General features: G+C 40.4%; 1 protein-coding gene across 2 annotated transcripts in view; it reads left to right on the top strand.

Moving 5' to 3' along the window:
* The window catches only part of TTC39A (tetratricopeptide repeat domain 39A), a 43,125-nt gene that overhangs the window by 752 nt on the left and 17,163 nt on the right, over window positions 1-25,210 (top strand). The window contains exons 1-8 of one of the 2 annotated variants that reach the window (XM_036387486.2): window positions 7,379-7,475; window positions 9,589-9,693; window positions 16,481-16,612; window positions 17,275-17,351; window positions 17,881-17,948; window positions 20,286-20,350; window positions 21,734-21,833; window positions 22,713-22,778. In XM_036387486.2, coding sequence (XP_036243379.1) covers window positions 7,438-7,475; window positions 9,589-9,693; window positions 16,481-16,612; window positions 17,275-17,351; window positions 17,881-17,948; window positions 20,286-20,350; window positions 21,734-21,833; window positions 22,713-22,778 — 651 coding nt within the window. In that variant the 5' untranslated portion in view covers window positions 7,379-7,437. Of the gene's footprint in view, window positions 1-7,378; window positions 7,476-9,588; window positions 9,694-16,480; window positions 16,613-17,274; window positions 17,352-17,880; window positions 17,949-20,285; window positions 20,351-21,733; window positions 21,834-22,712; window positions 22,779-25,210 lie in introns of those variants that run through there. The other variant, XM_036387487.2, reaches the window with a different exon arrangement.

The raw sequence follows: 25,210 nt of genomic DNA, 5'->3' as shown, positions 1-25,210 counted from the left end.
CTGCCCCTAAAATACATAAACTTCCATTGTGTGCGTGTGAGAGTTGTTTCTTCAAAGCTGAATCAGTCTGCCAATAACATTCTTCCGCCATGATGATGGTGTGTTAAATTTTAGACGTGGCTTCGTTAAAGGTCAGCTTGTGGATTCTGTATTTGACATAAGACATTTATAATCATCTGTGCAGGAGTAGAAGCTTTTAAAAGTGCAGTTGTTGGAGAAGTTTGCTGCTTAGAAGAATGGTAATGGCTCTGTTCATGGTTCTTCATCAGGTGTTTGGAGCAGTGGTGTGCTCTCTCTGGCTGCACACTTTCCCTTTATCTTAAAGTTGAAAACAGCAAACATTTACCTGAGACTTTATTTCTGCTGAAGAAACCATGATGGGAAAAACCATTTCCTGAACTTTAGATTATAGAAGCTTTAGTACAATAGTGCTTTTTGGTGGCATTGATATTAATGTTAGAGTTATTACAGAGATCAAAGAAGGTGGTCTAGTGGCATTTAAAGCAGCAAAGTCCTGTGGGATTTTAAAATCTAGAGTGCTAGACTTGCTAATGATCAAAAATGACCTGTCTATTAGTATTTATATATATAACCCCTACCTGGAAGTATTTAGGGTCTGGTTGGATGGGGCTCTGAGCAACTTTGCGTAGTGGAAGGTATGCCTGCCCACAGCACAGGTTTGGAATGAGATAACCTTCAAGGTCCTTTCCAGCCCTGTGAATTCTATGATTCTGTAGTTTTTAAGAGCTTTATATAATTTTATTGCCATGCTCTATCTTGATAATTCTTTAACGGATGGCCCAGGAAGTTTAAAAATATTTTTTAACTCCAGGCTGGAGAGGTGGGCTGTGTGTTTGTAATAATGATGTTAAATGACACCATTAAATGACCTCCAGGTGCTGTGTTTGCACTGACAGTAGCAGCAGGCTGAGGGACTGCAGTTGCATTGTGTTTCAGGAAGTTCTGAGCGTGGGGAACTAAGTGTGCAGAAATATTTAGAAGCAGGAGGGAGCTGGGTGAATTTTCCAGGTTGGGCAGGTTGTTCCGAAAGTCTGCGTTACTGAAGCTGCTGGAGCTCTTGGTGCTGGCTCCTCATTGCCTTTCTGGAGCTCCATCTGCTGGAACCAGCTCTCCCATTCCAGGGTGATACTGCACTGGGATCTAAAGGGATTCAGGTGTTTCCAGTACTGTGCTACAAAGTGTTGAAAAGATCTATGAGGATTTTGGCTAGTTTGTGGGAAAAAATTACTATTTCCTTATTGTAGCCCACATTTTACTTAAATCAGTCCTTTAAAATCCCAATGAAGCTCCCAGACAGTGTTTCCACAGATCTGAATTTGTGGTTTCTTTAGGTATCATGTGTGTTTTGGGAATAGATTGAGATTATCAGATCATAGTTGGAGGAAAAATGGTCTAGTGGAATGATTGGAACTGAAAAGTAAACAGGTATTTGAGCAGGGGTGATGAAAAATAACCTCCCATTTTAGAGATTTTCAGCTGTTGTCTTCAACTTGATAATAAAACTTTCAGTCAGTCATCTGTTGTGGAAAAGCAATTGTCAGAAGAAAGTCTCAATCTTAGGATGGTCATTCAGATACATTTGACTCAATGGCTGGAGCCTCAGTTGTATATCAAACAGAATGCAGTACTGAATTTGGATGTCATTTTACATTTCTTTCTAACTAAAATTGCCATCCTGAACGGATGAAATCTTCTCACTGCATCTGCATTAAAACTTACTTTTTACCAACCCTTGTTTCCTGTCAGAAAGGGAAAAATTGACAGAAAGATTCCAGTCTCACTGAATCCGTGAATCCGAGTTCAGCATCAGCCTCACTTGTTTTGGTTTGCTTTGTTTTTTCTCCTCAGGTAGTTTGCTTAGTTGATTTTGCACTCTGAAATGGAAAGAATAATAACTATTTTCTTCTTGAAGCCACTGTGCCAAAGAATAACTCTTCAAAAAGGCCTTGGCAATGCTGAGTGCCAAGGCAACTTTCTACTGGTACTTCTTTTTCTGTTCTTGAGTATTGATTCAGTGGGCAGGTTCAAAGAACTGTAAAGGTGTATTGAAGTGCCATGCTTGAATTTTTACTGAATTGGAGAGAAGGTGCCATTGTTAGTGATCAAGGTGCTGTGAAGTATGCTTTGCAGGTGACTTCTGAAGAATAAACTCAGGCTGTTGGAAGCTCTCAGGGAAACATAATCTGTAATGTCACATAAAGCAATGATTAAAGGCAAAGCAGCAATCCCCTATTTGTTCAAGTATTTTGTGTCATTCCTATATATTATTTCTATGGGAGCTTAAGATACTGTTCAGCAGTGGAATGATTTTAAAAAGCATGATTTTTTTTTTTTTAAGTTGCAGCAAAACATGTTACAGAGTAATTTATTTTGAAAAAACTTTGCTTAGATTTAATGAAAAAAAAAACCAAACAACCAAACACAAAACCCAAATCCAACCAAATGAAATAAAACCAAACAAAGAAGCATTTCAACTCACATGAAGTACTGCAGGAAAATGCTTTTTGGGCCAGAATGTGTGTTTCATCCTGTCTACGTTGGTCACCACGCTGAAGTCTGAAAGAAGTGAAGTAAGTCAGCATAAACGAGTACAAACCAGACATGCCCAGGTAGCTCTCTTGTTACCTAGCCAGCCTTTATCATTGCTGATAAGTGCAGAATCCAGCCAAAAGAGGGAATTACCTGACTTCCCTTCCTAAGCCTCACCCAGTCTGATTTCAGAAGTAATACAGATCTCTACCCTGACCTTGCAGTCCCTAGGAAAAGCAAATCTCACAGATTTTGTCTGGCTTCTTACCATGAACACAGCAGAGTAAGTTTGCATTTTGCTTTATGCTTTATTTTTTTTGTTTGCTGGGTACCTAAATGTGCTCAGTACCACTGCATGGTAGTGGTGTAGTGCAGCTCTTGCTGATTTTTTTTTTCTCATTAATTTTAGTGAGATGAGAATTAGACCTTTAAAAATTGAGAGTAACTATGTCAGAAGTGTAGGTGGACCAGAGGCAGGAAAACTGAAAAGTCAGAGGACTTAGAAAAAAGAGCAAGTGGGTATTATAAGGTTGTCTAAAGACCCTTAAAATCCCCAAAAGGAATGATATCAATCACACTTACCCTTCAAAGTGACAAAGATTGTAGATCATCTGAATTTAAAAAGAGGAGCTATTAAAGCTTGCTAAAATTACTGTGGTGTGATTTATGATGAAAATTTACTCCTAATTGCAGCAATACTGTTAATTTCTGTAATGCTGAATATATTTGTTTTATTTCAGTGTTGATCCTGTGTGAGGTAACCTTTTCCTTGTACATTCCAATAGATCAGTGGTGTTGCAGGATGTTTGGGCTTATTTTTGTAATATCCCAGACTGGATTGTGTGTCTTTTCATATATTTTCATTCTGTCTGATGCAGGCAGTTCTGCTGACTGGGAGTGCTCACCCACGGTGGTGCATTTCACCCTCTGAGCAGCCATGGCAGCACAACAAGGAAAGGGAACAGTAGAAATGACACCCCCGACATTTTATTTGTCTGAACAAACCTATCTTAATGAATTTATTGCACTGTTTGCCCATTCAAATACAGGATGAGAACTGTGAGCCTAATGCAAACTAGATCCTGCTTGGTCCAAGTTAAACATGATGGGACCAAGGGCAGAACACGATTCTCTGCCAATTCCCTGGTCTTTGTGCTGCTCACTGCACTGCTTTGTCACAACCCTTTGATTTGTGAGCTTTTGCTGGAATGGAAGAGCTTTTTAAAAGACCTTTGACATTGCTGAGGCATCAATAACTCAGTGATTTGAGAGCTGAATTAACTTCAAAAATAAATGGTGTCATACTCCATGTACAACTTGAAATACTATGAATTCCAGAGTTGTATCACTGTTGTGTCTCTATGCAGAATATTTGGAGAACATGAATATTGAAATCTTTCCAGTTACTTTTGTTGTTGAAGTAATGGCATTTCTGCAGCACTGAGGAGTCTTAGACATGGGCCAGAAAAGTGTTCAGGAACACAGAAAGATAAATGCTGAGGTATTAACAGCTTGGCACATAGAACAGGAAGGGATATGGGAGAATTAATTTTCTTGCATTAACTTACTTGCTTTTGAATTATGAAGATGTTTCTGTATTGTCTGAAAACTGAATAGTAACAAATTATTGTGAGAACTGCTTATTTGTTCTTTTCATGCAAGATTATTTCTGATCTCATGTGGGTTTGGAAATGCTTGCAGAAGAAAAGAATTCTTCCCAAGTGTTGTGGTTTTTGTTCTCTTTGAATGTTGAGATTTTTTTCAGGCTGACAACTTGTAGTGCAGTGTTGCTCAAAGTCAACTATTTAGAAAAGTAGTAGTGAGTTTAGGAATGATGTGGAGAACTGGAAAAGGTGTACCCTGCTATCTCCTGATGTCCCTGTGATTATCCAGCATTAGGAGGACAGAAAATGGTGTCATGGCAAGAATTTCCATGTTTCTATATCTTTTTGAAAACGGGCAGTGGGAAGGACACCCTGGCATCGGTGATGGTACCATGGGATGTGAACTGCTGAACCTTTGCATGACAAAGGGCACAGGGAGGAACACCTGGGGACACAGCAGGGGATGAAGACCCCCAGACTTTTCCCTGCTTAGACTGTGAGGGGATAAAAGCCTGGGGGTTCCTTGGTTCAGAGTCCCTCCTCAGAGGCACCAGCTGAAGCTGTTATTTTGTTATTGCACCAAGATGAAATAATTTGAAGGATTGAGACATCTGAGACACTGTTATGGGAAACTTGAGGCGGAGCCTGTCTCACTGTGTCACTGTGTGGGATGTGCAGCTGTGAAGGGGCTTTGGCCCCAGCTCAGGTGATGGGAGTGTGACTGCCAGTGGCTCCTGGATGCTCAGACAGGGAAGTTTCCTTAACACTGAAACTGAGGCCTTTGAAATGTGCTTTGGGAAGTTCCCACGTCTGCGAATGATTGAAGTGTTAGCACTGGTGAAGCTTAAATGGTGTTTGATTCTTTGTATTTTGTTCTCCTCCTCCAAATGAAGTTACCCATGCACGCAACCGCAGCTGACTTATGCAGATAAGGTAGATTTGGCAGAGAAATGCATCCATATTTTAGGATATCACTGATTTAACTTGCTTTTAATGTTTCACAGTACTGAAGGAGCTCTTGAATTACTATTAAAAGCATTACTACAAAGGCACAAACCTCAGACTTACCTTTCTTTGTAAAGTTCTGGTAATTACTGAGGCTGAGTACTTTAGAATTTTGCACAGTAAAAGGTTCAAGATGCTATTTTTATTGAAGAAGTCTGTAAACCCAGTGACAAATCACAAAGCTTATGCACTGCAAAGTCATAGTAAGAAACCAGCCAACATCATGCAGACAGTGAAATAAAATTATGCATAAATATGGTAACTCCCATGCTCAAAAATCGTGTGTCTCTTTCCTTTTGACAATGGAAACTTTTTTTTAAGATGCTTTACTATTCATTAGTATTCCAGATTTTAGTTTTGCTTATTTCTGCTTATTCATTTTGTTTGATACTGCTGTTGACATAGAAGGGATCTGGTGCTTAAGTAAAAGGGGCATTGCCTGGGATATTCCAAGGACCTGTGTTTCCAGCTAGAGACAATGGGGATGCAGCAGAGTAAGGAGAGCAGTTCTTGCTGCAACTCCCAGGATATGCTGTGGTTGTGATTTGTGAAGCAACCCCACTCGTGGTCCCTGGGGCAGAGCACAACGATTTCATGAATAACAAAACCACAAGAAGAACCGTATGACTGTCCTTGCAAAACCTGCTGCCCAAAAGCAAGGAAGGAAAGAACCTTGTAAAACCAGCCGGGAAATGGCCTAAATGTGGAAATATTTCAGATCTGAGTTTTTTACATTTGTTTTCTTTACTTAAAACATACATGTATGTGGTGAGGGGGAGGTTGCAGACTGAAGGTTGTCTGAGCATATAGTTGTTTCTAGAGAAGTAGTTTTCAAATAAAAACCTGCCAAATCAAGTCTTGAAGAACTTGGCAGAGACAGCTAGAGCCTTCACCAAACAGGGCTTTAAGGACTTTTTGGAGAATACAGTATTAATTAGAAATTGTACAAACATCTAGTGAGAATGATGAGAAACCTTTTCAGGGTAGCCTGTGATCCTGCCATGGAACCAGCCAGTTAATTTTGGGTTGTAACCAGTAGCTATTCCCTACTAGGGAAAAAAAACCCAGTAATGTCTTTTATCTCCTGCTGTGGCCCAGGTACCCAATGCTGTTAGGAACATGAAATGGAGTCATTATTGGGGCAGCCTGTGGATCTATTACAGTAATTTTTGTACCAAATGCAGCACAGGCTTTTCTGTACAGGATGCCATAAAACCAGAAAGAGATTTAATCAGGTATGTTAATGGATTCAGAGTACCTTCCTGGAATTGTCCTTTGCTAGTTTATCATTTTTGGGCCTTCCTTCTGCAGTGTATGTCTTCATTATTGGTTCTGCTTTGGGTAATCTAGCAAACAGATAACTTCTGCCATTAGATGCTCTTGGAGAAACTAATTTATGTAAGTAGATCATGGCTGATCAACTTCCACAGTCCAGCTCTTGTCATGAGTGGAAGGACTGGTAATGCTGCTTGTAGTTGTGTGCAGGGCTGGTACAGCTGATGTGCCAGCAAAGCAGTTCAGGGGAATTCACTGTTGCATTTTGGGCAAAATCAGCCAGATGCACTCACTCCCCTGATTAAACTGTTAGTGCCAACTCGCCTCATTTTCCATGGCATTAAAGAGAGATTGTTACAAAGAGCGTGTAACGTCTCAGTTCCTCCCAAAGGTACAGGAACTAACGAGAAGCAGCAGTTTGGCTGCGGGGTTGGAGCCTGTTTCGTGGAGAATCCTTGCTGGGAAGAAGCACTTGCTTGTGTCTCTCGCCTGCGTGGTTCTCACATTCACAGCAATTACTGCCTGAGTGCCGCCTGTCAGCTGCTCTCGTTTGGCTCTCCGTTCTGGTTCGCAGCTTTCTGATGTGGGCCACTGCCACATGCAGTAATTCTTGTTGTTTCAGGTCTGTAATTACAAGGGGATTTGGCTTCTGCCTGGTTTGGACAGGAGGAAAGGTGGCTGCTGCTGCTGCTGCTCGTTCCAGACAGGTCTGCAGATCAGAGATCGGCTGGCAGCCGCCAGCCCCTCCTACGCTGGAGGTATCCAGCTGCATTTGGATCCCGTGGCACACGAGCCCCGCTGTGGCACGGCCTGGCCTCCGAAGCAGGGTTTGTAGGATGTGGCCGGTGCATTAGCGGTGCTCCCGTTCCCGCGGCAGTGTCCAATCGCAGGGTGGTGCCGCAGCAGGCGCTGCCCTGCGCTCCCCCCGGGGCTGTCGCTCGCAGCTGGCTCCGGAGCACCGAGTGCTGCCGATGGTCGAGCCTAAAAGCTGAGTGGGCTTACAATGACTATGTCAGAACACGCAGGACACTCAGCAGAGAGGTGAGTAGCAGCACGCAGCATTTTGCGTTTGGCTTAGAGGCGGTTCTGGTCCTGCTGTTGGAAGCAGGAGGAATCTGCAGCCCACTGAAGCATGACTAATCAGTTTGCTAAAATGCTGAGCACCCTCGAGCCTAAAGTATTTCTGCCCTATTGTTAACAGGAGCAAGTGATGGTTCGTAGCATTTATGTGAGGTGTGTATTTTACCCAGGTCTTAAGCCCTTGACTTGGGAGCTGCATCCTGTGGCAGGTTTCCTTGGAGTATGAGGGAAATGTGCTGCTTGTGTTTCTGCTGCTGCTGCTGCTGCTGTGGGTAGCAGTGTGTATTGTTATTCCAGAAAAGATGCCAATAATTACAGTATCTTATTTCTGCTTTGAGCTTCAGCAGTGGTTTTGTTCTTTGTCATCTTTCTGTTTCAAAGGAACATTTTGAAAAGGTTTATTTGTATTGAATGGGGTAATTCTGCTGCATGACAAGAAACGAAAAAACAAAAAACTCAGCTAAAATGCTAGTAAGTCTAAATATTTTAAAACAGGTGAAGGTGTGCTTTATTGTTAAATATGTTACTTGGTTCAGGGACACAGATTTAAAACCAGGAAGGTAGGAGCTTTAATACAATAAGCAATAATTGACCAAGTTTTAATTATTAAGCAGGGCTCAGAATAGCTCAGAGTAGGCAGACATGATATTGCATTTTGTATGAGGCGGATGCCAAAACTTGGTTAATCAATGCTTGCAAAGCACTCACAGAGTGTCTTGGGTGCAAAAGGATTTGCAGTGTAGCTGAAGTTGTGATGACAAAGCCACTAGGAACAGTGTCACATAGTGTTTCTCTCAAATTTAAAGTCCTGCTTTTTGTTTATATAAACTCTTTATTTCTTTGCAGTCATTATTTGTGAAACCAAAACCAAACCACTGCTGCAGTGGGTGGTTATTACTGATGCTATCTGCTTGTGCTGTGCTCCCCTGCCTTTTCCTTAAGATGTTATCAGGACTTTGCTATCTGGTTTTCCTTTCAGCATTCTGTGTTGTGCTACTTTTTAAGGAACTAACACAGTTTCTAAGTCACAAGATAGATCACATTATTTAGAGCTGTTCAGAATCAGGAACATGGTGAGGATTTGTTTGTATTTTGGAGGATGTTTTGTACATGCTTGTATACAATATATTAGTGCAGTGGAGCTCTTTGATCATTAGATGCAGATGTTTCAACTGTCCTAACACTGGCTAGGTGACCTACTTAACTTCATTAGTGCAAGGCTTTATTGTTTCTTTTGTGGATTTTTTTTTTTTTTTGTCCAGCAGTTCTGGTGGTGATGAACTTGGGCCAGACTAACTCAGCTGGTCTGTATTATCCTGTTGTCAGTAACCCTAAAGACCAGCTGAGAAGCCTTGTGACAGGTCAGGCTGACATCTGAATGTTGTAAAGGAGAAAAGTACAGCCAGAGTAAGTCACTGAGAGTCTTCTGACTTTGAGATACCACAGTAATTTATTCTGAGTGCAGTGGCACTTCTTAGAGACAGTGATGTTCCCACAAATATGCACAATGGGAAATTGTAACCCACCTGTGAGTTTGTAGTGACTTAGTTGCTCAGGCACCACTCTGAACATGAGCTGAATGAAGGCAGATGTTCCAGCAGCAGTTGGTGTAATATTCTGATGCAGATTGACAATGTCTCATCCTTAAAGTGATAACATGATCATGATGTCACCAGCTGGAGTCTGGCAGCCTTACAATGAGATGTGCATTGTCACCCAGTGCTTCTGTGTTTTTGGTACCTGAGCTCATCAAATTGCTGTGCTCCCACATGGCAAATTCACCATGTCCAGGTTCTTACCACAAAGTACGTGCAGTTTGGTTTGGCTTTTTTTCAGAAAAAAACTTCAGTCTCTTTCACATGTTACTTGGTGACAGCATAGTTTAAAAAAACCTCCAAAACCCCAAATCCACAAACATAATAGCAGTCACTTTTACTTTTTGCAATCACTTAAGATAAAATAGTAGGTTATGCAAGGGAATAAATCTGGAATTGAGGAAGGGGGGTTCAAGTGCAGCAATAATGCAGTGGTAGAAGGAGAACAGATGTGCTGAGCTTGTTATCTCTTCTGGCAGGTCATCTACGTCAGACCTCAACGTGGCACTGCGTGAATGTATGGCAGCTCTGGATTTATTTCTTAACAACAAGTTCTCAGATGCTTTGGCTTCTCTACAAGCAAAGTAAGTTGATAAGACTTCTTACTTTTTCTCTGTTTATTTTAGTTTGCTTCACCATCTCTCAGGAGATTTTGACCAGACAGCTGGTTCTCTCTTAATAGTTGATAAGTCTGTAGGGTTTTGGTTCAGAAGGGAGGGGTAAGTTAATGTGTTAAGTTTTGGGGAAGACTGATAAGTGCTTTACACTCGTGTGAGTAAATAAAATCTTGTTATTGACTCACACAAGTGTAAAGCACTTATTTGTCTTCTAAAATTGATGTCCTCAGCTGTAGTGCAGTATGTGATATTCTTCCTCCTGGAAGAGTAAAAACCATCTTCTGTCACATTTAATTTTTGTCTTCTTTCCCATATTTTTCTGCACACTGTGAGAATCTGAATAATTATAGTTATATCTCTAACTGAGTAACTGACCATCATTTGAAGTTTTGAGAAACATTAGGTATCAACTCTTTCTTTGTTGTTGTAACCATTTGCAGAAACTTTCTCACAGCTTATTTTGCAAGTCAGTGTTGTGGTCATGCACTCTGTTTCCTAATTATGTTGCAGCCCAACGTGTAATGAGTGGCCCAGCTGCAAGCAATGAGGTCATGAAATAGTTCCTAAAAATTGTTGTGTCTTTACAATGTCTGTGATCTGTCATACCCTGTCCTGAAGTTACCTGTGTTCTTAGCTTGTTGAAGTCTGTGGTTAATTTAAATTTCTCCCCCACCCACCCAATTTGCTCCATTTATTTTTGAGCCACCAGCAAATTGCATCATGCCTTATTCCAGGACACTGGAATATGAAAGAAGTAAAATTCATAGTGTGAATTTGGTATACACCAGGAGTAACTACAATGAATGCTACATATCTGCTTTGCTGAGGTATTAGTCTCATATTTGATGCCAGAATCTGTAGTTTAGCCATGTAAATACACTCTGGGAAAGATTAATGATAAATTGTAGCATCAGCTGTTTAAGTAATGCTGGGTTTATTCACAGCAAAGTTGTTTAGCATTTATGTATTATCAGAAGATATAATAAAAATGGTGAGAAGAATAACTGTATTTTCATTAAATCCTGACAGTAAAGCCTCTCTGCCCATCTGGGAAGGCTCACTCAGTGCTTAGCATAAAATAAGGGGATATTTTATTGCAGCAGGTTTCCAAAACACTGCAAAAGCTATGGGTTGTTTTTTTCTGTAAATCCATTTTTCTTCTGTTGCATATGGTTTTCATTCAGCTTTTGTTGGGCTCTGCAGAACATTATTTCATGAGCTGATTCTCTTTTTGTACCTGACTCTATCCCACACTGCAAAACCATTTTGAAGCTAATTTTTCATTTTAGCCCGTTGTTATGAGGAGGCCCTTATTCCTGTTGCCTTTGGCACTGAAGGAAATAGAGACTTATGATCTTTGTGAGTGCAGTGAAGAAACAGGATGCTGAATTCCCCCACAGATGAAATCCATTATGGACACACTCCATCTCTTCAGGAATGAGAAGAGTTGTAGAGTGGGCACATGTGGTAGTCCTGAGTGTTTTCTTTCAGAGCCACCAGTTCCTCACTGTTCCTTTTGGATGTGCTGAGATTTGAAATTAGTTTTCACAGTCCATAAACATACTATCAGTGTTTAGAGAAATGCTTCTCAGTTTTTACATGCTTGTGGAAAACTTAATATCTTAGATTTTTGTGGCTCTAACGCTTCTGGTGTAGGAGATACTCTGCTCTGTATTATGTTAATGCAGAGTCACTAAATTACTCACATTTGACTTCCACAATAAGAGTATTTTCAACTAATTTGTACCATGTGAAACTGACAGCAGATTTGGCACAATGTGTGAGGCTTAAAATCAGAAGAGCTTTCCTAGAAGCTTAAAAATAAATATCTGAGGATGGTGTCTAGACTTGTGTTGAGGTAAAGCTCTGTTTTTCCTGTTAGAAAAGCAAATCCATCATAAAGAAAAACAAATCCGTTATAAAGAAGAGATCTCATTTCATAGAAAAAATACATCTGGTGTTTTTGCCTCATGTTATGTAACTTTTCTTGTTTCCTGAACTACCTTTTAGCTTTTAGAGTCAGTTTTCATTATTATTAACAATCATTGTACGATAGTGGGTTCTGATTATGTTGTGCTTTCTGCAGGAAGTTTAATCAAATTTCTCTTTTATATGGAGTACTCACACTGCATCCAAAAACTCTTAAGAAATTCCCAAAGTTCAGTCACCAAGCGCAGCAGTGATTTTCAGTATGTAATGTGTTAACTGTTAACATGCATAACACTGAAACTGTCCAATCACTGGAGCAGGGGAAAAAAATCTCATCTTCCTTCTCAGCCCTAAGACATGCAGTAAATCCATTAAATGCTGACTGGATTTTAGCCCTTGTGTAATTGCAAACAGACAATAATAAATTAAGGGTTGATTCTGGTGAGATGTTCCCTTCCTCTCCAAGACAAATGCTTAATATTTTAATAATTATCCTGAAGGAAAACATGGCATAATCACCTGATAGTTTGGTGATATCAGATCCATTGGGAGAGTGGTAAATAAGATAAATTTGTGACAGAATTATCTGGACCATTGGATGAAGAGCACCACATGTGTTGCTGCTTGCAGTATTAAAGGAATAATAAGACAGTGATTCGTTCCAGGCAGTTGACTTTATTCTGAAAATAGACTCCAAAAAGCACTTGGTGTTATTTGGTGGAATATTAATTCTAGAATGAGTGTGCTTTGAAAGCTTTCCCTGGGAGCGGATCTCTCAAAGATCAGATGTGACTGTCAAATGGAAGTGGTGAAAGAACAGGGGGAAGCACACCCAGGTAGAGTCAAGCTCTAAACAGTGAATGGATAATTATGTTCCTCAAAGCCTGGGTTAGCTATTTATTGTAAGGAATGTCATGAACAAGAGCAAGGTTGTTATTTCTAGGGAGTTTGTCTTTTCTGTACCTGAGGTCTGGAAGAACACAACTTTTACAGTCTTTGTAAATAAATTAATTGCAAGCAAAACCTAACTAAATTGTTGGTTTCACCTCTTTGCTGGAAGAGCTTAGCAGATTCGGAACTTTGGAAAATGGCTTTGGTTAAAAAGGCTCAGGGATTCTCTTGCTGAAGCACAGCTTTTTGTCTTGGGCCATCCTGGTGGTTTGTGCTAGCAAGGGAGCTGTGGTGGTGGCTGACTGGAGAGGTCCTTGCTGGTTGTTAACTTATTGCTACTGGGGAGTCCTGCAGGAAAAGGGTTTTTATCAGAAATGTTGGTTCATCAAATGTGAGCATTTCTGTGAAAGCCTGTGCCGTGGGTCTAGTGGGTTGTTCAGACATTGGTGGAGCCTGGGATCAAAGATGAGGAAAGCCTTTGGGCCCTTGTGACCACATTCTCCTGATGCAGGTTTGATTTGGGCATTGATCTCTCACTCTTGAGCCCTCCTGGATGAACAGACTCTTGACTGGTCTGTGCAGAGTCTTTCTCCCTCTGTGCTGTTGGATTTGTTTTAAGTGTTGGAAGCATCTTGGTACTAAATCAACATATGGATTTAAATCTGAGGTTTCTGTAATTTAGGAATGCATGTCCTGTCTGCTGGATTACTTTAAGGGATCTGCAGAAAAGATTTTGAGTCCTATTTTTCACAAAAGATTACTAACCCTGGGTTAATTCTGAGGTCAAACCAAGCCGAGATGTTTGATTTTCATACTTCAGCTGGAAAGCTGTGACTGTTCTCACTTAAGCATTTGTTTTAGAGCAGGAATAAAAGTGTTCTCCAGCAGCTCCAAGAAAGGACAGTGCTGCAAGAGGACAATGATTGCACCATAGTTGGAGGAGAGGCATGTGGCAGAACTCCATAACTGCCTAAAGATATTACTTATAATCCTCTTATTCAGTCATGTGATACCAACTACTGGGGAAAGTCATTAATCACAATATCTGTTGCATTCATGTCATACAGGCTTGTTAACTCCAACAAAGTCCTGAGGAAATTGCTGCTGAGGAATCAAAAGGAGAAAAGTAAAAAGATAACATTTCATTCTGTATCCATCCATATGAAACTCAGGCCTTAAAACTCCTGGGAATATTCCAGGATGTAGCTGGCAACTTTAATTGAATGGTTAATAGAAATAGCACAGATAAGTTGCATTTCTGCCAGCATCTCCACCCCTGAAATAAAAAGAACAAATTTGAATGTTGCTAAATACCAGTTTGCTAATGATAGACATTAATTATTATCTCTTTTAAATATTAGAAGTAAAATAGCTGAAACCATTGATTTGGGAAGGGGTGGTTTTGTTTCAGAAACAAATTACTGAAGAGGGAAATCCCTCTTCACCACATGTATGTGAAAAGTACCAATTTTCCTTTTAGTGCAGTGAATTTAATGTTTATCTGCTTTGCTTTAGAAAGCAAATTTCTGTCATTTTGAAAGCGTACCATTTCAGTCACTTCCCTGTGCTTTGAATTTGAGCCTCTGGAAGGTTTTAGTTTAGTAAATACAAGATGAAGTGTGTTTTTCTGTGCCCACTGAAGGTGATGAATAATCTAATGAACAGAAACACTTCATCAGGCTGGCATTTTAGTGTGTTCATTTTTTTCTACTTTACATTATCAGTCTACTGAAAGAATCATGATTTACAAGGCCAAGAAAGAGCTGTCCTAACTCCACTGGATTTTAAAGTAATTTCTCCATTATCTATCTGTTCTTCTTAGCTTGCAAATGAGATGGATGGTAGCACAGTCTGGGTCTCATAGCACTTATGGCACCAGGATATTTCCCAAAACAGCTTTTCTGCTAGATTGGTTTAGATGGTGAGGGCAAGTAGGAATTAAGGACAGCCACAGAGCACAGACTGCAGTGAAGTTTAAAGATGTGCACTGCAAATTCCTTCAGTGCAGCCATCCTGCTCTGTGCCCTGTGTGTTGGAAAAAGCAGCCCTTTGTCGTCACTGTGAGGGCTGGGAAGCACCAGGCCCAAGTCACCACAGTGAATTATTAGATTATTGATTAATGTAGGATTATCTGAAATTATCCATTAATATTTTTTTTCAATCCAGTCCAGATACCAAAGCTTAGGGAGGCAAGTGTATTTCTGGGGTGAGTAATTACATCAATTGAGGTGTCTTTAAAGTCTGGCTTTTCTCATTAAAAAACCCCTGCAGAATAAGAGGGGATGAGGTTGGAAGGCACCTCAGAAAGTCATGTACTCAAGCAGGGCCATTTTGAATGTCTCCAAGGATTACAGACTCTACAACTTTTCAGGGTGGTGTGTGCCACTGCATGGTCACTCTGACGGTAAAAAAATTGTTTCCTGATGTTCAGCCAGAGCCTCCTGTGCTTCATGTTGTGCCCATTGCCTCTGATCCTGTTCCTGGGCACCAGGGAAAACAGCCTGGCTCCATCCTCTTTGCTTCTTCCCCTCAGGTATTTCTGGATATTATAGGAGCCCCCTGAGCTTTCTCTTTTCCAGCCAGAACAGTCCCAGCTCTCCTGGCCTTTCATCACAGGAGAGATGTTCCAGTCCCTTAATCACCTTCCCCACCCTGCTCCTGAGTGTGTCCATGCCCTGAGGAGCCCAGAGCTGGGCACAGCACTCCAGGTGGGGCCTCACCAGTGTTGTGCAGAGGGGAAGGAGCCCCTCTCTCTCATCCTGCTGGCAGCAACACTCCTCTTCATGCAGCCCTGTCTTTGTCAAGAGCACATTGTTGGCCTCAAGAGCACCTTTCTCCTTGAAAGAAAAAGAAAATGAAGAAGCACCTGAAGTAAACACATTGAGAACAGGTGTGCTGAGGGTGGAGATTTTGAAAGGATATCCTTGTTTGACTACAAGTATTTTTGAATATTCCCTGCCATACAGAGCTATCTGATCTGTTCCAGAGTGTAAACAATGGAAATAGCAATGGTTGCTCCTTAACAATATTTGTCTTAAGTTGTGCTGTTTGTCAGGGTGGATTAGCAAGGTCTACAGAGAGTTTCTGTGTCAGGAATTTATCTGAGCTCACCCTTCAACATATTTCTCAAGTCGTCCTTATTAGACCTCTGTGCCTGAAGATATTTTGATTCACTTGCAGAGAATTACACCAGACACAGGTGAATGCTCTAAATGTGTGCAATATATAAACCCTCTTTCCTGTCAGAGAAAAGGTGCCAGCAATGGCTGCACATAGGAATTAATTGTTTTCCTTGCACTGATGCCAAAGTTTTTTACTTTCTGCCAACGTGGCACTGTCTGAACCCCTAGAGAATAATGTTTATGTTGAACAGATTGAGATGGAGGTTTGGCAGAAGGGGAGAGGAAAAAAAAAGCTGTACTTTTTGATACAGACTTTAATGCTTCTGGTGAAAAGATCTGTTTCAAGGAGATTCTATTTTGGCCATGGTTATAGTGTTGTGTTACTTATCTCCTTGAGCCTGTACTGAGTAACTGTCCCAAATTAGAAGAATATCAGTTGGATTTGTGTCAAATGTTGGAGCATTCATTAGATAATAAAAAACCCCCACCAAAATAAACCCCACCATAATTCTATTGTTTCTGAATGATGAGCCATGTGGTTAATTCCTGTGCTTTATGTTTGTTAAATATCTATCCTCAGCTTAGAATTGATACATTTTAGCAGAGTATGGAGAACTGTAGACATGATTTCTTGTACAAATCTCAGTCTATTACTGTTTCTTGATTATTTTGCATGTTCTTTGTGTTTTTTCTAATTCATTTAGACCTTGTTCCCATGAGGCTGATGCATTTCTAGATTTGGGTTTGTATTTGCTTTTTTAAAGCAATAATACAATCAAATCAGCTGTGCTTTGCACCTTGTTTTCTTGCAGAACTAAAGACAGCATGTATCATGCCCTGACCTATGCCACCATACTGGAGATGCAAGCTATGATGACATTTGATCCTCAGGACATACTGAATGCAGGGAACACAATGAAGGAAGCTCAAGCCACCTGTCAAAGGTAAGACTGGAGCAATTCTGTCAGTAAATAGTTCCTTCTTGGGAAAGTTTTGAAAGGCAACTGGATACAAAAGGAAATGTAATCTTACATAAATCACAGGAAAACTGAGGTTGGAAGGGCATCAGGAGGTCATCTAGTCCAGCCTCTTGCTCAGAGAAGGATCACAGCACATAAATGAGGGTGTTCAGCAGTCTAGTCTTGAAAACTTCAGTTTACCACAATATCTGATTTTCCCTGTCAATTAGAATTTGTCCTACCTGTAGTCCTGGTTCTGCAGGGTCTGGAAGTTGTTTACAATGTTAAAAAACTGCAGAATGTTCCCATGGGTGATGGTTGTACTGCATTTGTCTGAGTCAACTGTGCTCCCACTTTTGCACCCACATTCACCCATACACACAAAAAATAAATCAAAACACCCCCTAATCCCTCTCCTTCATCAAGATAGATTTCTGTGCACAAAGGGTAAGAGACAGATCCCAGAGGACCACGTTGGCTAAGTTGAGTTTTCTGTGGATTGTGCTGAAGTTTGTGTGTGTGGTGAGATAACAGGGGGCTGGTGAGCACTGGAGGCACGTTAGAGACTGTGGGGGTGGCTGGCTGGAAGATGTGGTTCTCTGTTCTTGATGCTCCTTCTTCAGAATGACCAAACTGACTTTTTGCAGATTTAGGAAGAAATCTACTGTAGCTGATTCTATCAACAATCTTGTGCATAGGCAAAGCCTTGAACACTTCACTGAAGGTAACATCTTTCACATGGGTAATTTTTCCCTTTTTTATTTATGCAGTTTGAGTCCTGTAGAATTGTTCACTCAGTATGTGCTTGCAAATTGTGAATTCACTGACAAAATCACTGATCTGGATTTGCTAGACCAAATGTGAGTGTTTTGGCCATTGCTGTGTAACCAATCCAAAATCACTGGTCTTGTTGCTTTCTGACTCAGCACTCCCAAAAATTGCTGGCTAAGAAAATATCTAGAAAAAAGTGTTGGGTAAGGAAATATCTAGAAAGAAGTATTGAAATGCCTGTAAAGGTTCTAGATCCAGAAATTTATGGAAAGCACCAGAAAAGTTTCTGCAAAGTTTCTGTGACTGTGTGTAATTTCTGTTTGGAGTTACATCAGTAGTCTAGAACTGAAAGATCACAGCAAATTTGGAAAATATTTTTCTCAGTTTGAGCTCTGTGATCTTATTCCTAAATTAATGGGCTAAGTGGTTTTTAATTACTTTCTGACTGATTGATTTGTTTTCTTCCCTCTGTGTGTTGTTAGAGGAAATCCATGCAGAAATTTGTTATGCTGAATGTTTACTTCAGAGAGCAGCACTCACATTCCTCCAGGTATGGATTCCTGCATGGCTCTTGGGGGGAAAAATATCATACAGGTTTATTTTCCTAAATGGACTGATAGAAGACTATAGTTTGACCTAATGGATCTTTCAGCTGGATCAAGTCTGGATTTTATCTGGGCTATCTGGTGGATATTAGAATGTTTAGTTTTCCCTCATGATTACTAAAAAATACTTATCTCAAGACATATAGTGCTGAGTGCCCTATGACACCTTTCCCCACTCCCTTTTGGATGTGTGAAATGTAACTGCAGCAAGCACCAATTTTTAGATGATGTGTTGGGGTATCAGATTAAAAAAAGAGTAAAAGGTGAGATGGTCATTGATGGTCATTGGTTCTGGAATACAAGCAAGAGTTTTGTTTGAGTCTGGCTGGTATTCACTCTCCCAAGGCTGCTTTCTCACTGGTTTGTTCTTGAGCAGCAATTATGTTCTGTGTAGCTATTAGGCTTCACACATGCTTTCTCCTTAACAGTGCTGTCTGTCTTTAACAAAGGGGAGCTCTCCCTCTTCTTTGGATTTTATCTGCCTGTCCTAATGAAGCTTGATCTGTTTGATGGAGCAACATTAGCAGTACTTGCTAGGTCTCCAGCATGCAATTTTAATTGTTAGTCACAGTTGAAATACTGTTTTTTTTAATTGATTTGGCTGTACTTGCTGTATGGAAGTGGGCCTCTTCATCCACCAAGGGGATAATAAAAGCCACAGTCAGAAAAAGGCTGCTGCTTCTTGGCGCAAGGGTGCTGATAGGAAATGGAATGCAGGTGGTGCTTTTATAGTGTTTGGGAGTTGCCAGGTGGGCTCTGATTTATGTTGCTTAGAGTTTATGAACCGTGTAACCTTTTTCAGCCATCTGCTAAGTCCCTCTGCTAGAAACTATTGCTTCATAGCAACACCCATAATCAAGGAGCTTCTAGTAGTTTCTGGAGTGCTGATGATGGACTTTGATATGACCAAGGTGTAGCTGTCTGTTTCCATTTTCCTTTGGGATGAGGAGCCAGTTTGGGTGAGATCTGAAACTATGAAAGGAAGACTTTTGAGAACTTTTCTGTTTTGTCTATAGAAAAGGATCATTTTAAAGCAGTGTCTCTTGGTTTTAAGCACTATTTTTCACAGATATCTGTTTATGAAAATGTTTATGGAGACATGAGGATTAAGAGTACAAAAACAATTTCTTGTCCTCTTTTGCAAAAGTCTCTTTGCTTCCTGTTCTCTTCTGTGTTTAATTTTTCATGAACACATGAACCAGTTTGAAAAATTAAACAGAGGCACTTGGTTCCAACAGCTACTGAAGTGGGTTAGTTTTGATGCTTAGTAAAAATGACCAAATCCAGTTGAAAACACATGAAATGTAGTCTCAGCATTTTTCAGGGGCTGAGAAAAATTCTCACATTGGCTCTATCCCTATTGTTGGTATCATTCTGAGTGTAAACATTTTAAAGCCATATTCTGTCCTTGTTCCACTGTCCATTCAAAGGAAAATATAACTGAACCTTTACACATGGCTGGGTGTGCTGCACCCCCCAATATGCTGTACTTAGTACATCTCATCTAAACCATGTATTTTCTCCACAATGCCCCCTTATGATTTTTCTGTGATGGTATCTTCTGTTAAAACACATGTAGACTCTGAGTTAATGCAACAGCAGACATCAAAACAAAGCAGAGGGACAGATTATATATGTGAGGCAAGAAAGTGCCTTCAAAAAGTGATGAAACTAAAGACCCTCTAACTAATAGTCCCCCAGATACTTTGCTGTAATTTATCACTTTGTTATAGCTTATCATGTAACATGTTATCTTCCTAGTATGGATCTCATGTATATATATGAATATTCAAACCAGAAAGAGCATATCCTGCATAATTTTACTGACCCTGCTTCACTTTCAGGACATGAAACTCTATTCTGCAGGCTCTTGAGGACAGGCAGTTTACTTGGGAGCCTTTCCTGGCTCAGCACCAGGTACATCCTAACTACACTCAAGTACAAATGAGAGAAAGCTATTTTTTTTGAGAGAGCCACAAATGCATGTACCTTAGGTGACATCTATTAGCTGAGTTCCTGTGTTCATTAATGCAAATTCAGATGGTTCAAAGGTGACAAGGGCTAGACTGATCACACAAAGCATTAAAATAAAATGCCTGTGTCTAAGCAGAGTAAAAAGTATTTTAATATAGAAAGGAAATCCTAAATCCATGTATTATATCTTAGAGGCTTATATTGTCTGTCATGCTGGTTATGTTCCAGGTGTGTATTCATCTTCAGAAGACAAAAGCCCTTTATAATGCTTGCAAATTCATATTGCTGCTGTGTTTCCATTCCAACAGGATGAGAATATGGTCAGCTTCATAAAAGGAGGCATCAAAGTCCGAAACAGTTACCAAACCTACAGGTGAGTCAGAGTGATGATGTCATTAAGTGCACTCTACCAGTAAAAAGTGCTGCTGGTGAAATTATCCAATTCACAGATTCATTACTGTTGTATTTACTGAGTCTTTATTATGGGCCTCGCATCTACAGAATCTTCCTTTGCATAACAAAGGACATGAACATTATGGTTATTTGGATTGTGGAGACAGTGGACCCTAGCTCTGTTAACTCCCAAGGTTTTCCTTGGAGTACTATATCCTTGAAATTATGTCCAAAATATAACTGTTCTAAATGATGTACTGTTCATTGTGTCAGCATAGCAGAATTTGCAGGATTTGTAGGCTTTAGGCATAGTGAAATGGCATTTCTTTATAGTACCAGCTACAGCTTTTTGGAGCATTTAATGCCAGTAGCTGAAGCACAGTAAAAAGTGAAGGCTTAATATGCATCACATTTTATTTATTTTAGAATTATAAATTTTGTTTCAAAGTGGGCACAAAATGTCTTGTGTCCAGCAGACACAAAACAGCTTCAAGTTCAGAAGGCCACTGGAAGGGAGAGAGAGATGACAGTGTCCACGTTTGTGTGGGTTGAAGGTGGCTCTAAAAGCAGGTCCAGAAGATCACACTTACAGGGAATAGTGCTGAGTCTGTTGGCAGCAACCAATCAAAAACGTGTGGCAGCCTGAACACAAATACATGCTTCCATTTTCCAGTGTTTTTTCTTTCCTAATACTTAACAAAATAAACTAAAACAGTAGTGTAAAAACCACATAGCTATAGAAAGCTTGGAGGCAAATTGATTTCAAGCTGAGCTGGATTACATGGGAAATAAAGGGACACTACAAAACAGAGACCTATAAAAGTTAGAAAAATGAGTGAAAGTAATTTCTGATGCATCTGCCCATTTTATAATATTTATTATGATTGTCTTTTCCTATATAAAACAAAACAATCTTTTGACCATGCACTGAATCTAGGGATTAGTGAACCTCCCTAGATTAGGGAGTCAAATTAGCAAAAAGTCAAAGTCAAATTTGCTAATTTAAATCTAAGTCTCATGCACTGCTCCATCATCTCTTTTTGCAGTGGCTAAGTTTGGTGATGCTCCCAACAGCCATCCTTGAAACGTTTTCAGGCTGAAATGTGGTTGAATATTGGACTATTGAATTCCTGTTTGGCAGGAATTCCTCTCCAGGATTCCATGGTTTTTAATTGATAGTAATGTGACAGAAATTATTTGTTGATAAATGCAGCAAAATGTAGATGATGTTCACTTGAGTGAGAGGGCAAATTGGCCTTTTCTAAACTGCTCTGTAGTTCAGGGTAATGGGGTTACTGTCTTACTGAATTATAATTAAACATGTTATTTACTGACACTGTAACAGAATCTTGTGTATTTCCAGGGAGTTGGACAGTCTCATACAGTCCCCACATTATGTCAAAGGAGAGAACCATCTTCATTTTGAGGGAGGTGTAAAACTTGGAGTTGGAGCATTTAACCTGGTATGTACCAACACTCCCATCCTGAGCTGCTGCCCTGCTACCTCCTGAAAATCACCCTGACTTCAATTCCTGAGAAGTTCCACTGGCATCATACTGATCATGTGCTTAAAATTAGGTGTGTGCTCTGACAGTGCAGGATCCCAGTGCCTGGTCTGAGCAGATAATAGCACTTCAGAAATAAAGAGATTGCTGCCCACAACGTGGTGTGAGGGCCCAGAGAAGCCTTGCCCAGGAGCACCAGTTGCCTCTGCCTGTTGAATTCCACTTACTCTTTATTGACACTTGGAAAACTAGCAGGATCTAGGCTGTTAGCAGGGCAGTTGGAAGGGGTGGGGTACATGAATAAAGTTTGAGGTGCTACTCCAGCCACTGTTGGCTGTTGTTGCTTGTGTTCTGGCCAAAAAGCAGATGAGCAAATGGTGCAGGATGGTTCCTGGGAGGGGACTGACCCAGAGATGGTGAGGGGTGATGGGCTGCAGAAAGTGCCTGGAGCTTCCTTTTGCTTGCATTGCTTTGCATGAGTCTGGCACATGCCCAAATATCAGATTTACTGCACAAAGAACAAATATGGACTGCGTGGTATGAACCCAGCATTTCTGAAACATCCAAGAAGTACTGGAGTTACTAAGCATGTGCTGTGTAAACATATTTCTGTGTAGGGCATCCTGGAGACACAAGGTGCATATATTAAACATATTTCTGTTTAAATTGTATGTAAAATACTGCAGGTGTATACATTTACCCTGCAAAATGTCATATAGAGATGATTTTAGTAATTTTATTAATTATCTCTTGCGCTTGGAAAAATTGTAGGAGGCCATTGGTAGCTGAAAGGCAGAAAGTCTGTTACTGCATAACTCTTAACATTTTTCTCTCTAGACATTGTCCATGTTTCCTGCACGGATTCTGAGATTACTGGAGTTTGTTGGATTTTCTGGGAATAAGGTAAATGTGAACTAAATATTATTGGTATGTTCCCCTCACTCTTAAATTAAAAAACAGAGGCAGGAGTTTCTCTCTTCTCCCTCACATGAGCTGTAACCCTCTGGTATCACACATGTGCACTGTGGCACTGTTGCTTTCATGCAGCTCAGTTTTACTTTATTATTTTTTTTTCTGAATTATTGCACTTCAAAGGTTGTAATACCATTGTTCAGTTTTGAAACAGTTGTGAAACATGGTAGAGGCAATGGCTAATACAGGGATGTCAACATATTTAGGTTTTTAGTTATTGGTCTTTTGATGTAAGCTTGTGCTCAGAAATCTGTAGCCAAAAGTGTATTCCTAGCCTTTAATATATTTATATAGCTTCCTTGGTAGTCACTGTCATTATAGGGTTTGAATGTTCCTGACAGGTTCTTGCATGGTAGGGGAAAACAAAAATCTATTTTATTTCTGCTTTAATAGCAACTGGAAATTTGAGTGTGGCACCTAAATTCTCCTGCCTAAGGGAGTAAGGGCTTTTTTGACTGTAGAGTAACCAGTCTGACTTATGTTGTTTGAGCAAGATGTTTAAGGAAGGAAGTTCAGTAATGGAGCACCAGAAAACTCACTCTTTTATAATACTTTCTATTTACAAAACAAATTTTAAGGAGAAAAGTGTCTTTTTTAAATCAGAATGAAGCCTTACATGGCAGGTGGATTACTGTCATCACCATTTTATTGGTTTACGGGAAGGATCTTATATCTGAAAATAAAATGTCTTATTTAAAAGCAAGGAGCAGAGTGTGGATTACAATTTAGAGATTTCCAGGAGCTGACCAGGAGCTATTTCACATCGGTAAAGGCAAAAATCAAATAGTTCTACCTGTCAGTTTCAACAAGAGAGCATTTAAAGCAAATATTCTCTTAGAAATGTAAAGGTAATTCATGTGCCAGCAGAGTTCTGAGAATACTCTGGTGAGTGCTCATCTTACTCCTGCAGATGGAAATTGTCCCTGCAATTGAGTTTTCATTTGGCCCTGGGATTTCTTGCATGGCTGTGAGTGGGCTGATATTTGTGTTGATGAGTCAGCTCAGTTCCTTAACTCACTGAAGCATGACCTAGATTACCATAAATTTGAGCAAAACCCCTGTTGTTTGCACACCATACAAAGGAGCATTTTAAACATGTTGATCAAAGTTCATTGATCAACAATGAATTTATTTGTTGAAAATTTTATTTTAACACTCTAAAAAAGTCTTTCTGCATTTAACATTCGTGAGTCAGGTGCCTAAAGCCAAAAGCAAAATTACAATTACATGTGCAGTCCTTTCCAGTGGTGGTTTTCCAAAGTTTCCAACAGGACAGTAGGAGTCTAGAGGGTGAAAGAAACAGTGACAGAGGAGGAGAGGAAAGTTTGTTCATCTGTGCTTCAATTGTCCAGGAGATTTTCATACACCTGTGTTTGATGCTGCAGTCTTTCCCTTTACGTGCTTACTCTGAGTATCAGATTGTGCAGCAGAGTCGTGGTTAGTGCCTTGAGCTGTTTGTAGATTACCTGGGAGAGCTGTAGTGCACTGCAGGACAGCTTGATTTTGGTGTGGATGATGTGTTTATTAAAACTGGATATAAATTGCATTGTGTGATCTTCCAGGATACTAACCTACCTCAAAGCCAGCACATTTACCCCTGGGGACTCTCCTTTATCTCTGAGTCATGTCATGGGGAACAGCAAATGAGGACATGCCCAAAGCTTCAGCACTTCCTAAGCCATTTACAGGCACTGTGGACATCATGATCAACTTAACAGCAGTCTGGAGTCTCAGAATAGTAGGTGGGATAAGATCAAGAAAATATAAAAAGTAGCCTGAGGCCATGTTTGTTCCCTTCCAGTCCAAGATGTGCCAGCTATGCCCTTTGCACTGTTCAGGCTCCTTTCCTTTGCATCAGTACTGAAATCATGGGCTTATTTGTGTTTAGTAGCACAGGCCCCACATCTGGGCAGTGAAGTTTGGTGCAGTTTTGCCCAGTTTTGAGAGAAGAGCCTCGTGGGCAGAGGGGAGTCAGGCCCCCTGTGCTGGGGAGCACAGCAGCCTCGCTGGGCAGTAGGTGGAGCGTGTGTCCCATCTGCACTCAGGTATATAATGTGACAAACCTGTGACGTGAGGGCAGGACACTCCTTGCTCTGTCTTCCTGGAAGCCTGAACCCTCCCCACTGCCTCCTCTGCCAGCTCTCAGGCTAATATTTACTCCTGGGCTTATTTTATAGGTGATTACAAATGCTGTGCTGCTAAACTGTAGAACAGTTTGACGTGAGCCTACCATATGTTAAGTGCAATTTGTCAGGGGGTCAGATGACAGCGTGATTTCATGAGCAGGCAGGAAAACTGTCAGATAGAAGCAATTTATTTCAAATTATACTTTTTTTTTTAATGTGGGAGGACATTTTCCCCAA

This window comes from Molothrus ater, chromosome 9 (genome assembly GCF_012460135.2).
Source record: "Molothrus ater isolate BHLD 08-10-18 breed brown headed cowbird chromosome 9, BPBGC_Mater_1.1, whole genome shotgun sequence".
In the NCBI taxonomy this organism is placed as follows: domain Eukaryota; kingdom Metazoa; phylum Chordata; class Aves; order Passeriformes; family Icteridae; genus Molothrus; species Molothrus ater.
Note: the sequence above shows the minus strand (reverse complement) of the source record. Positions and strands in the feature narration are given on the sequence as shown.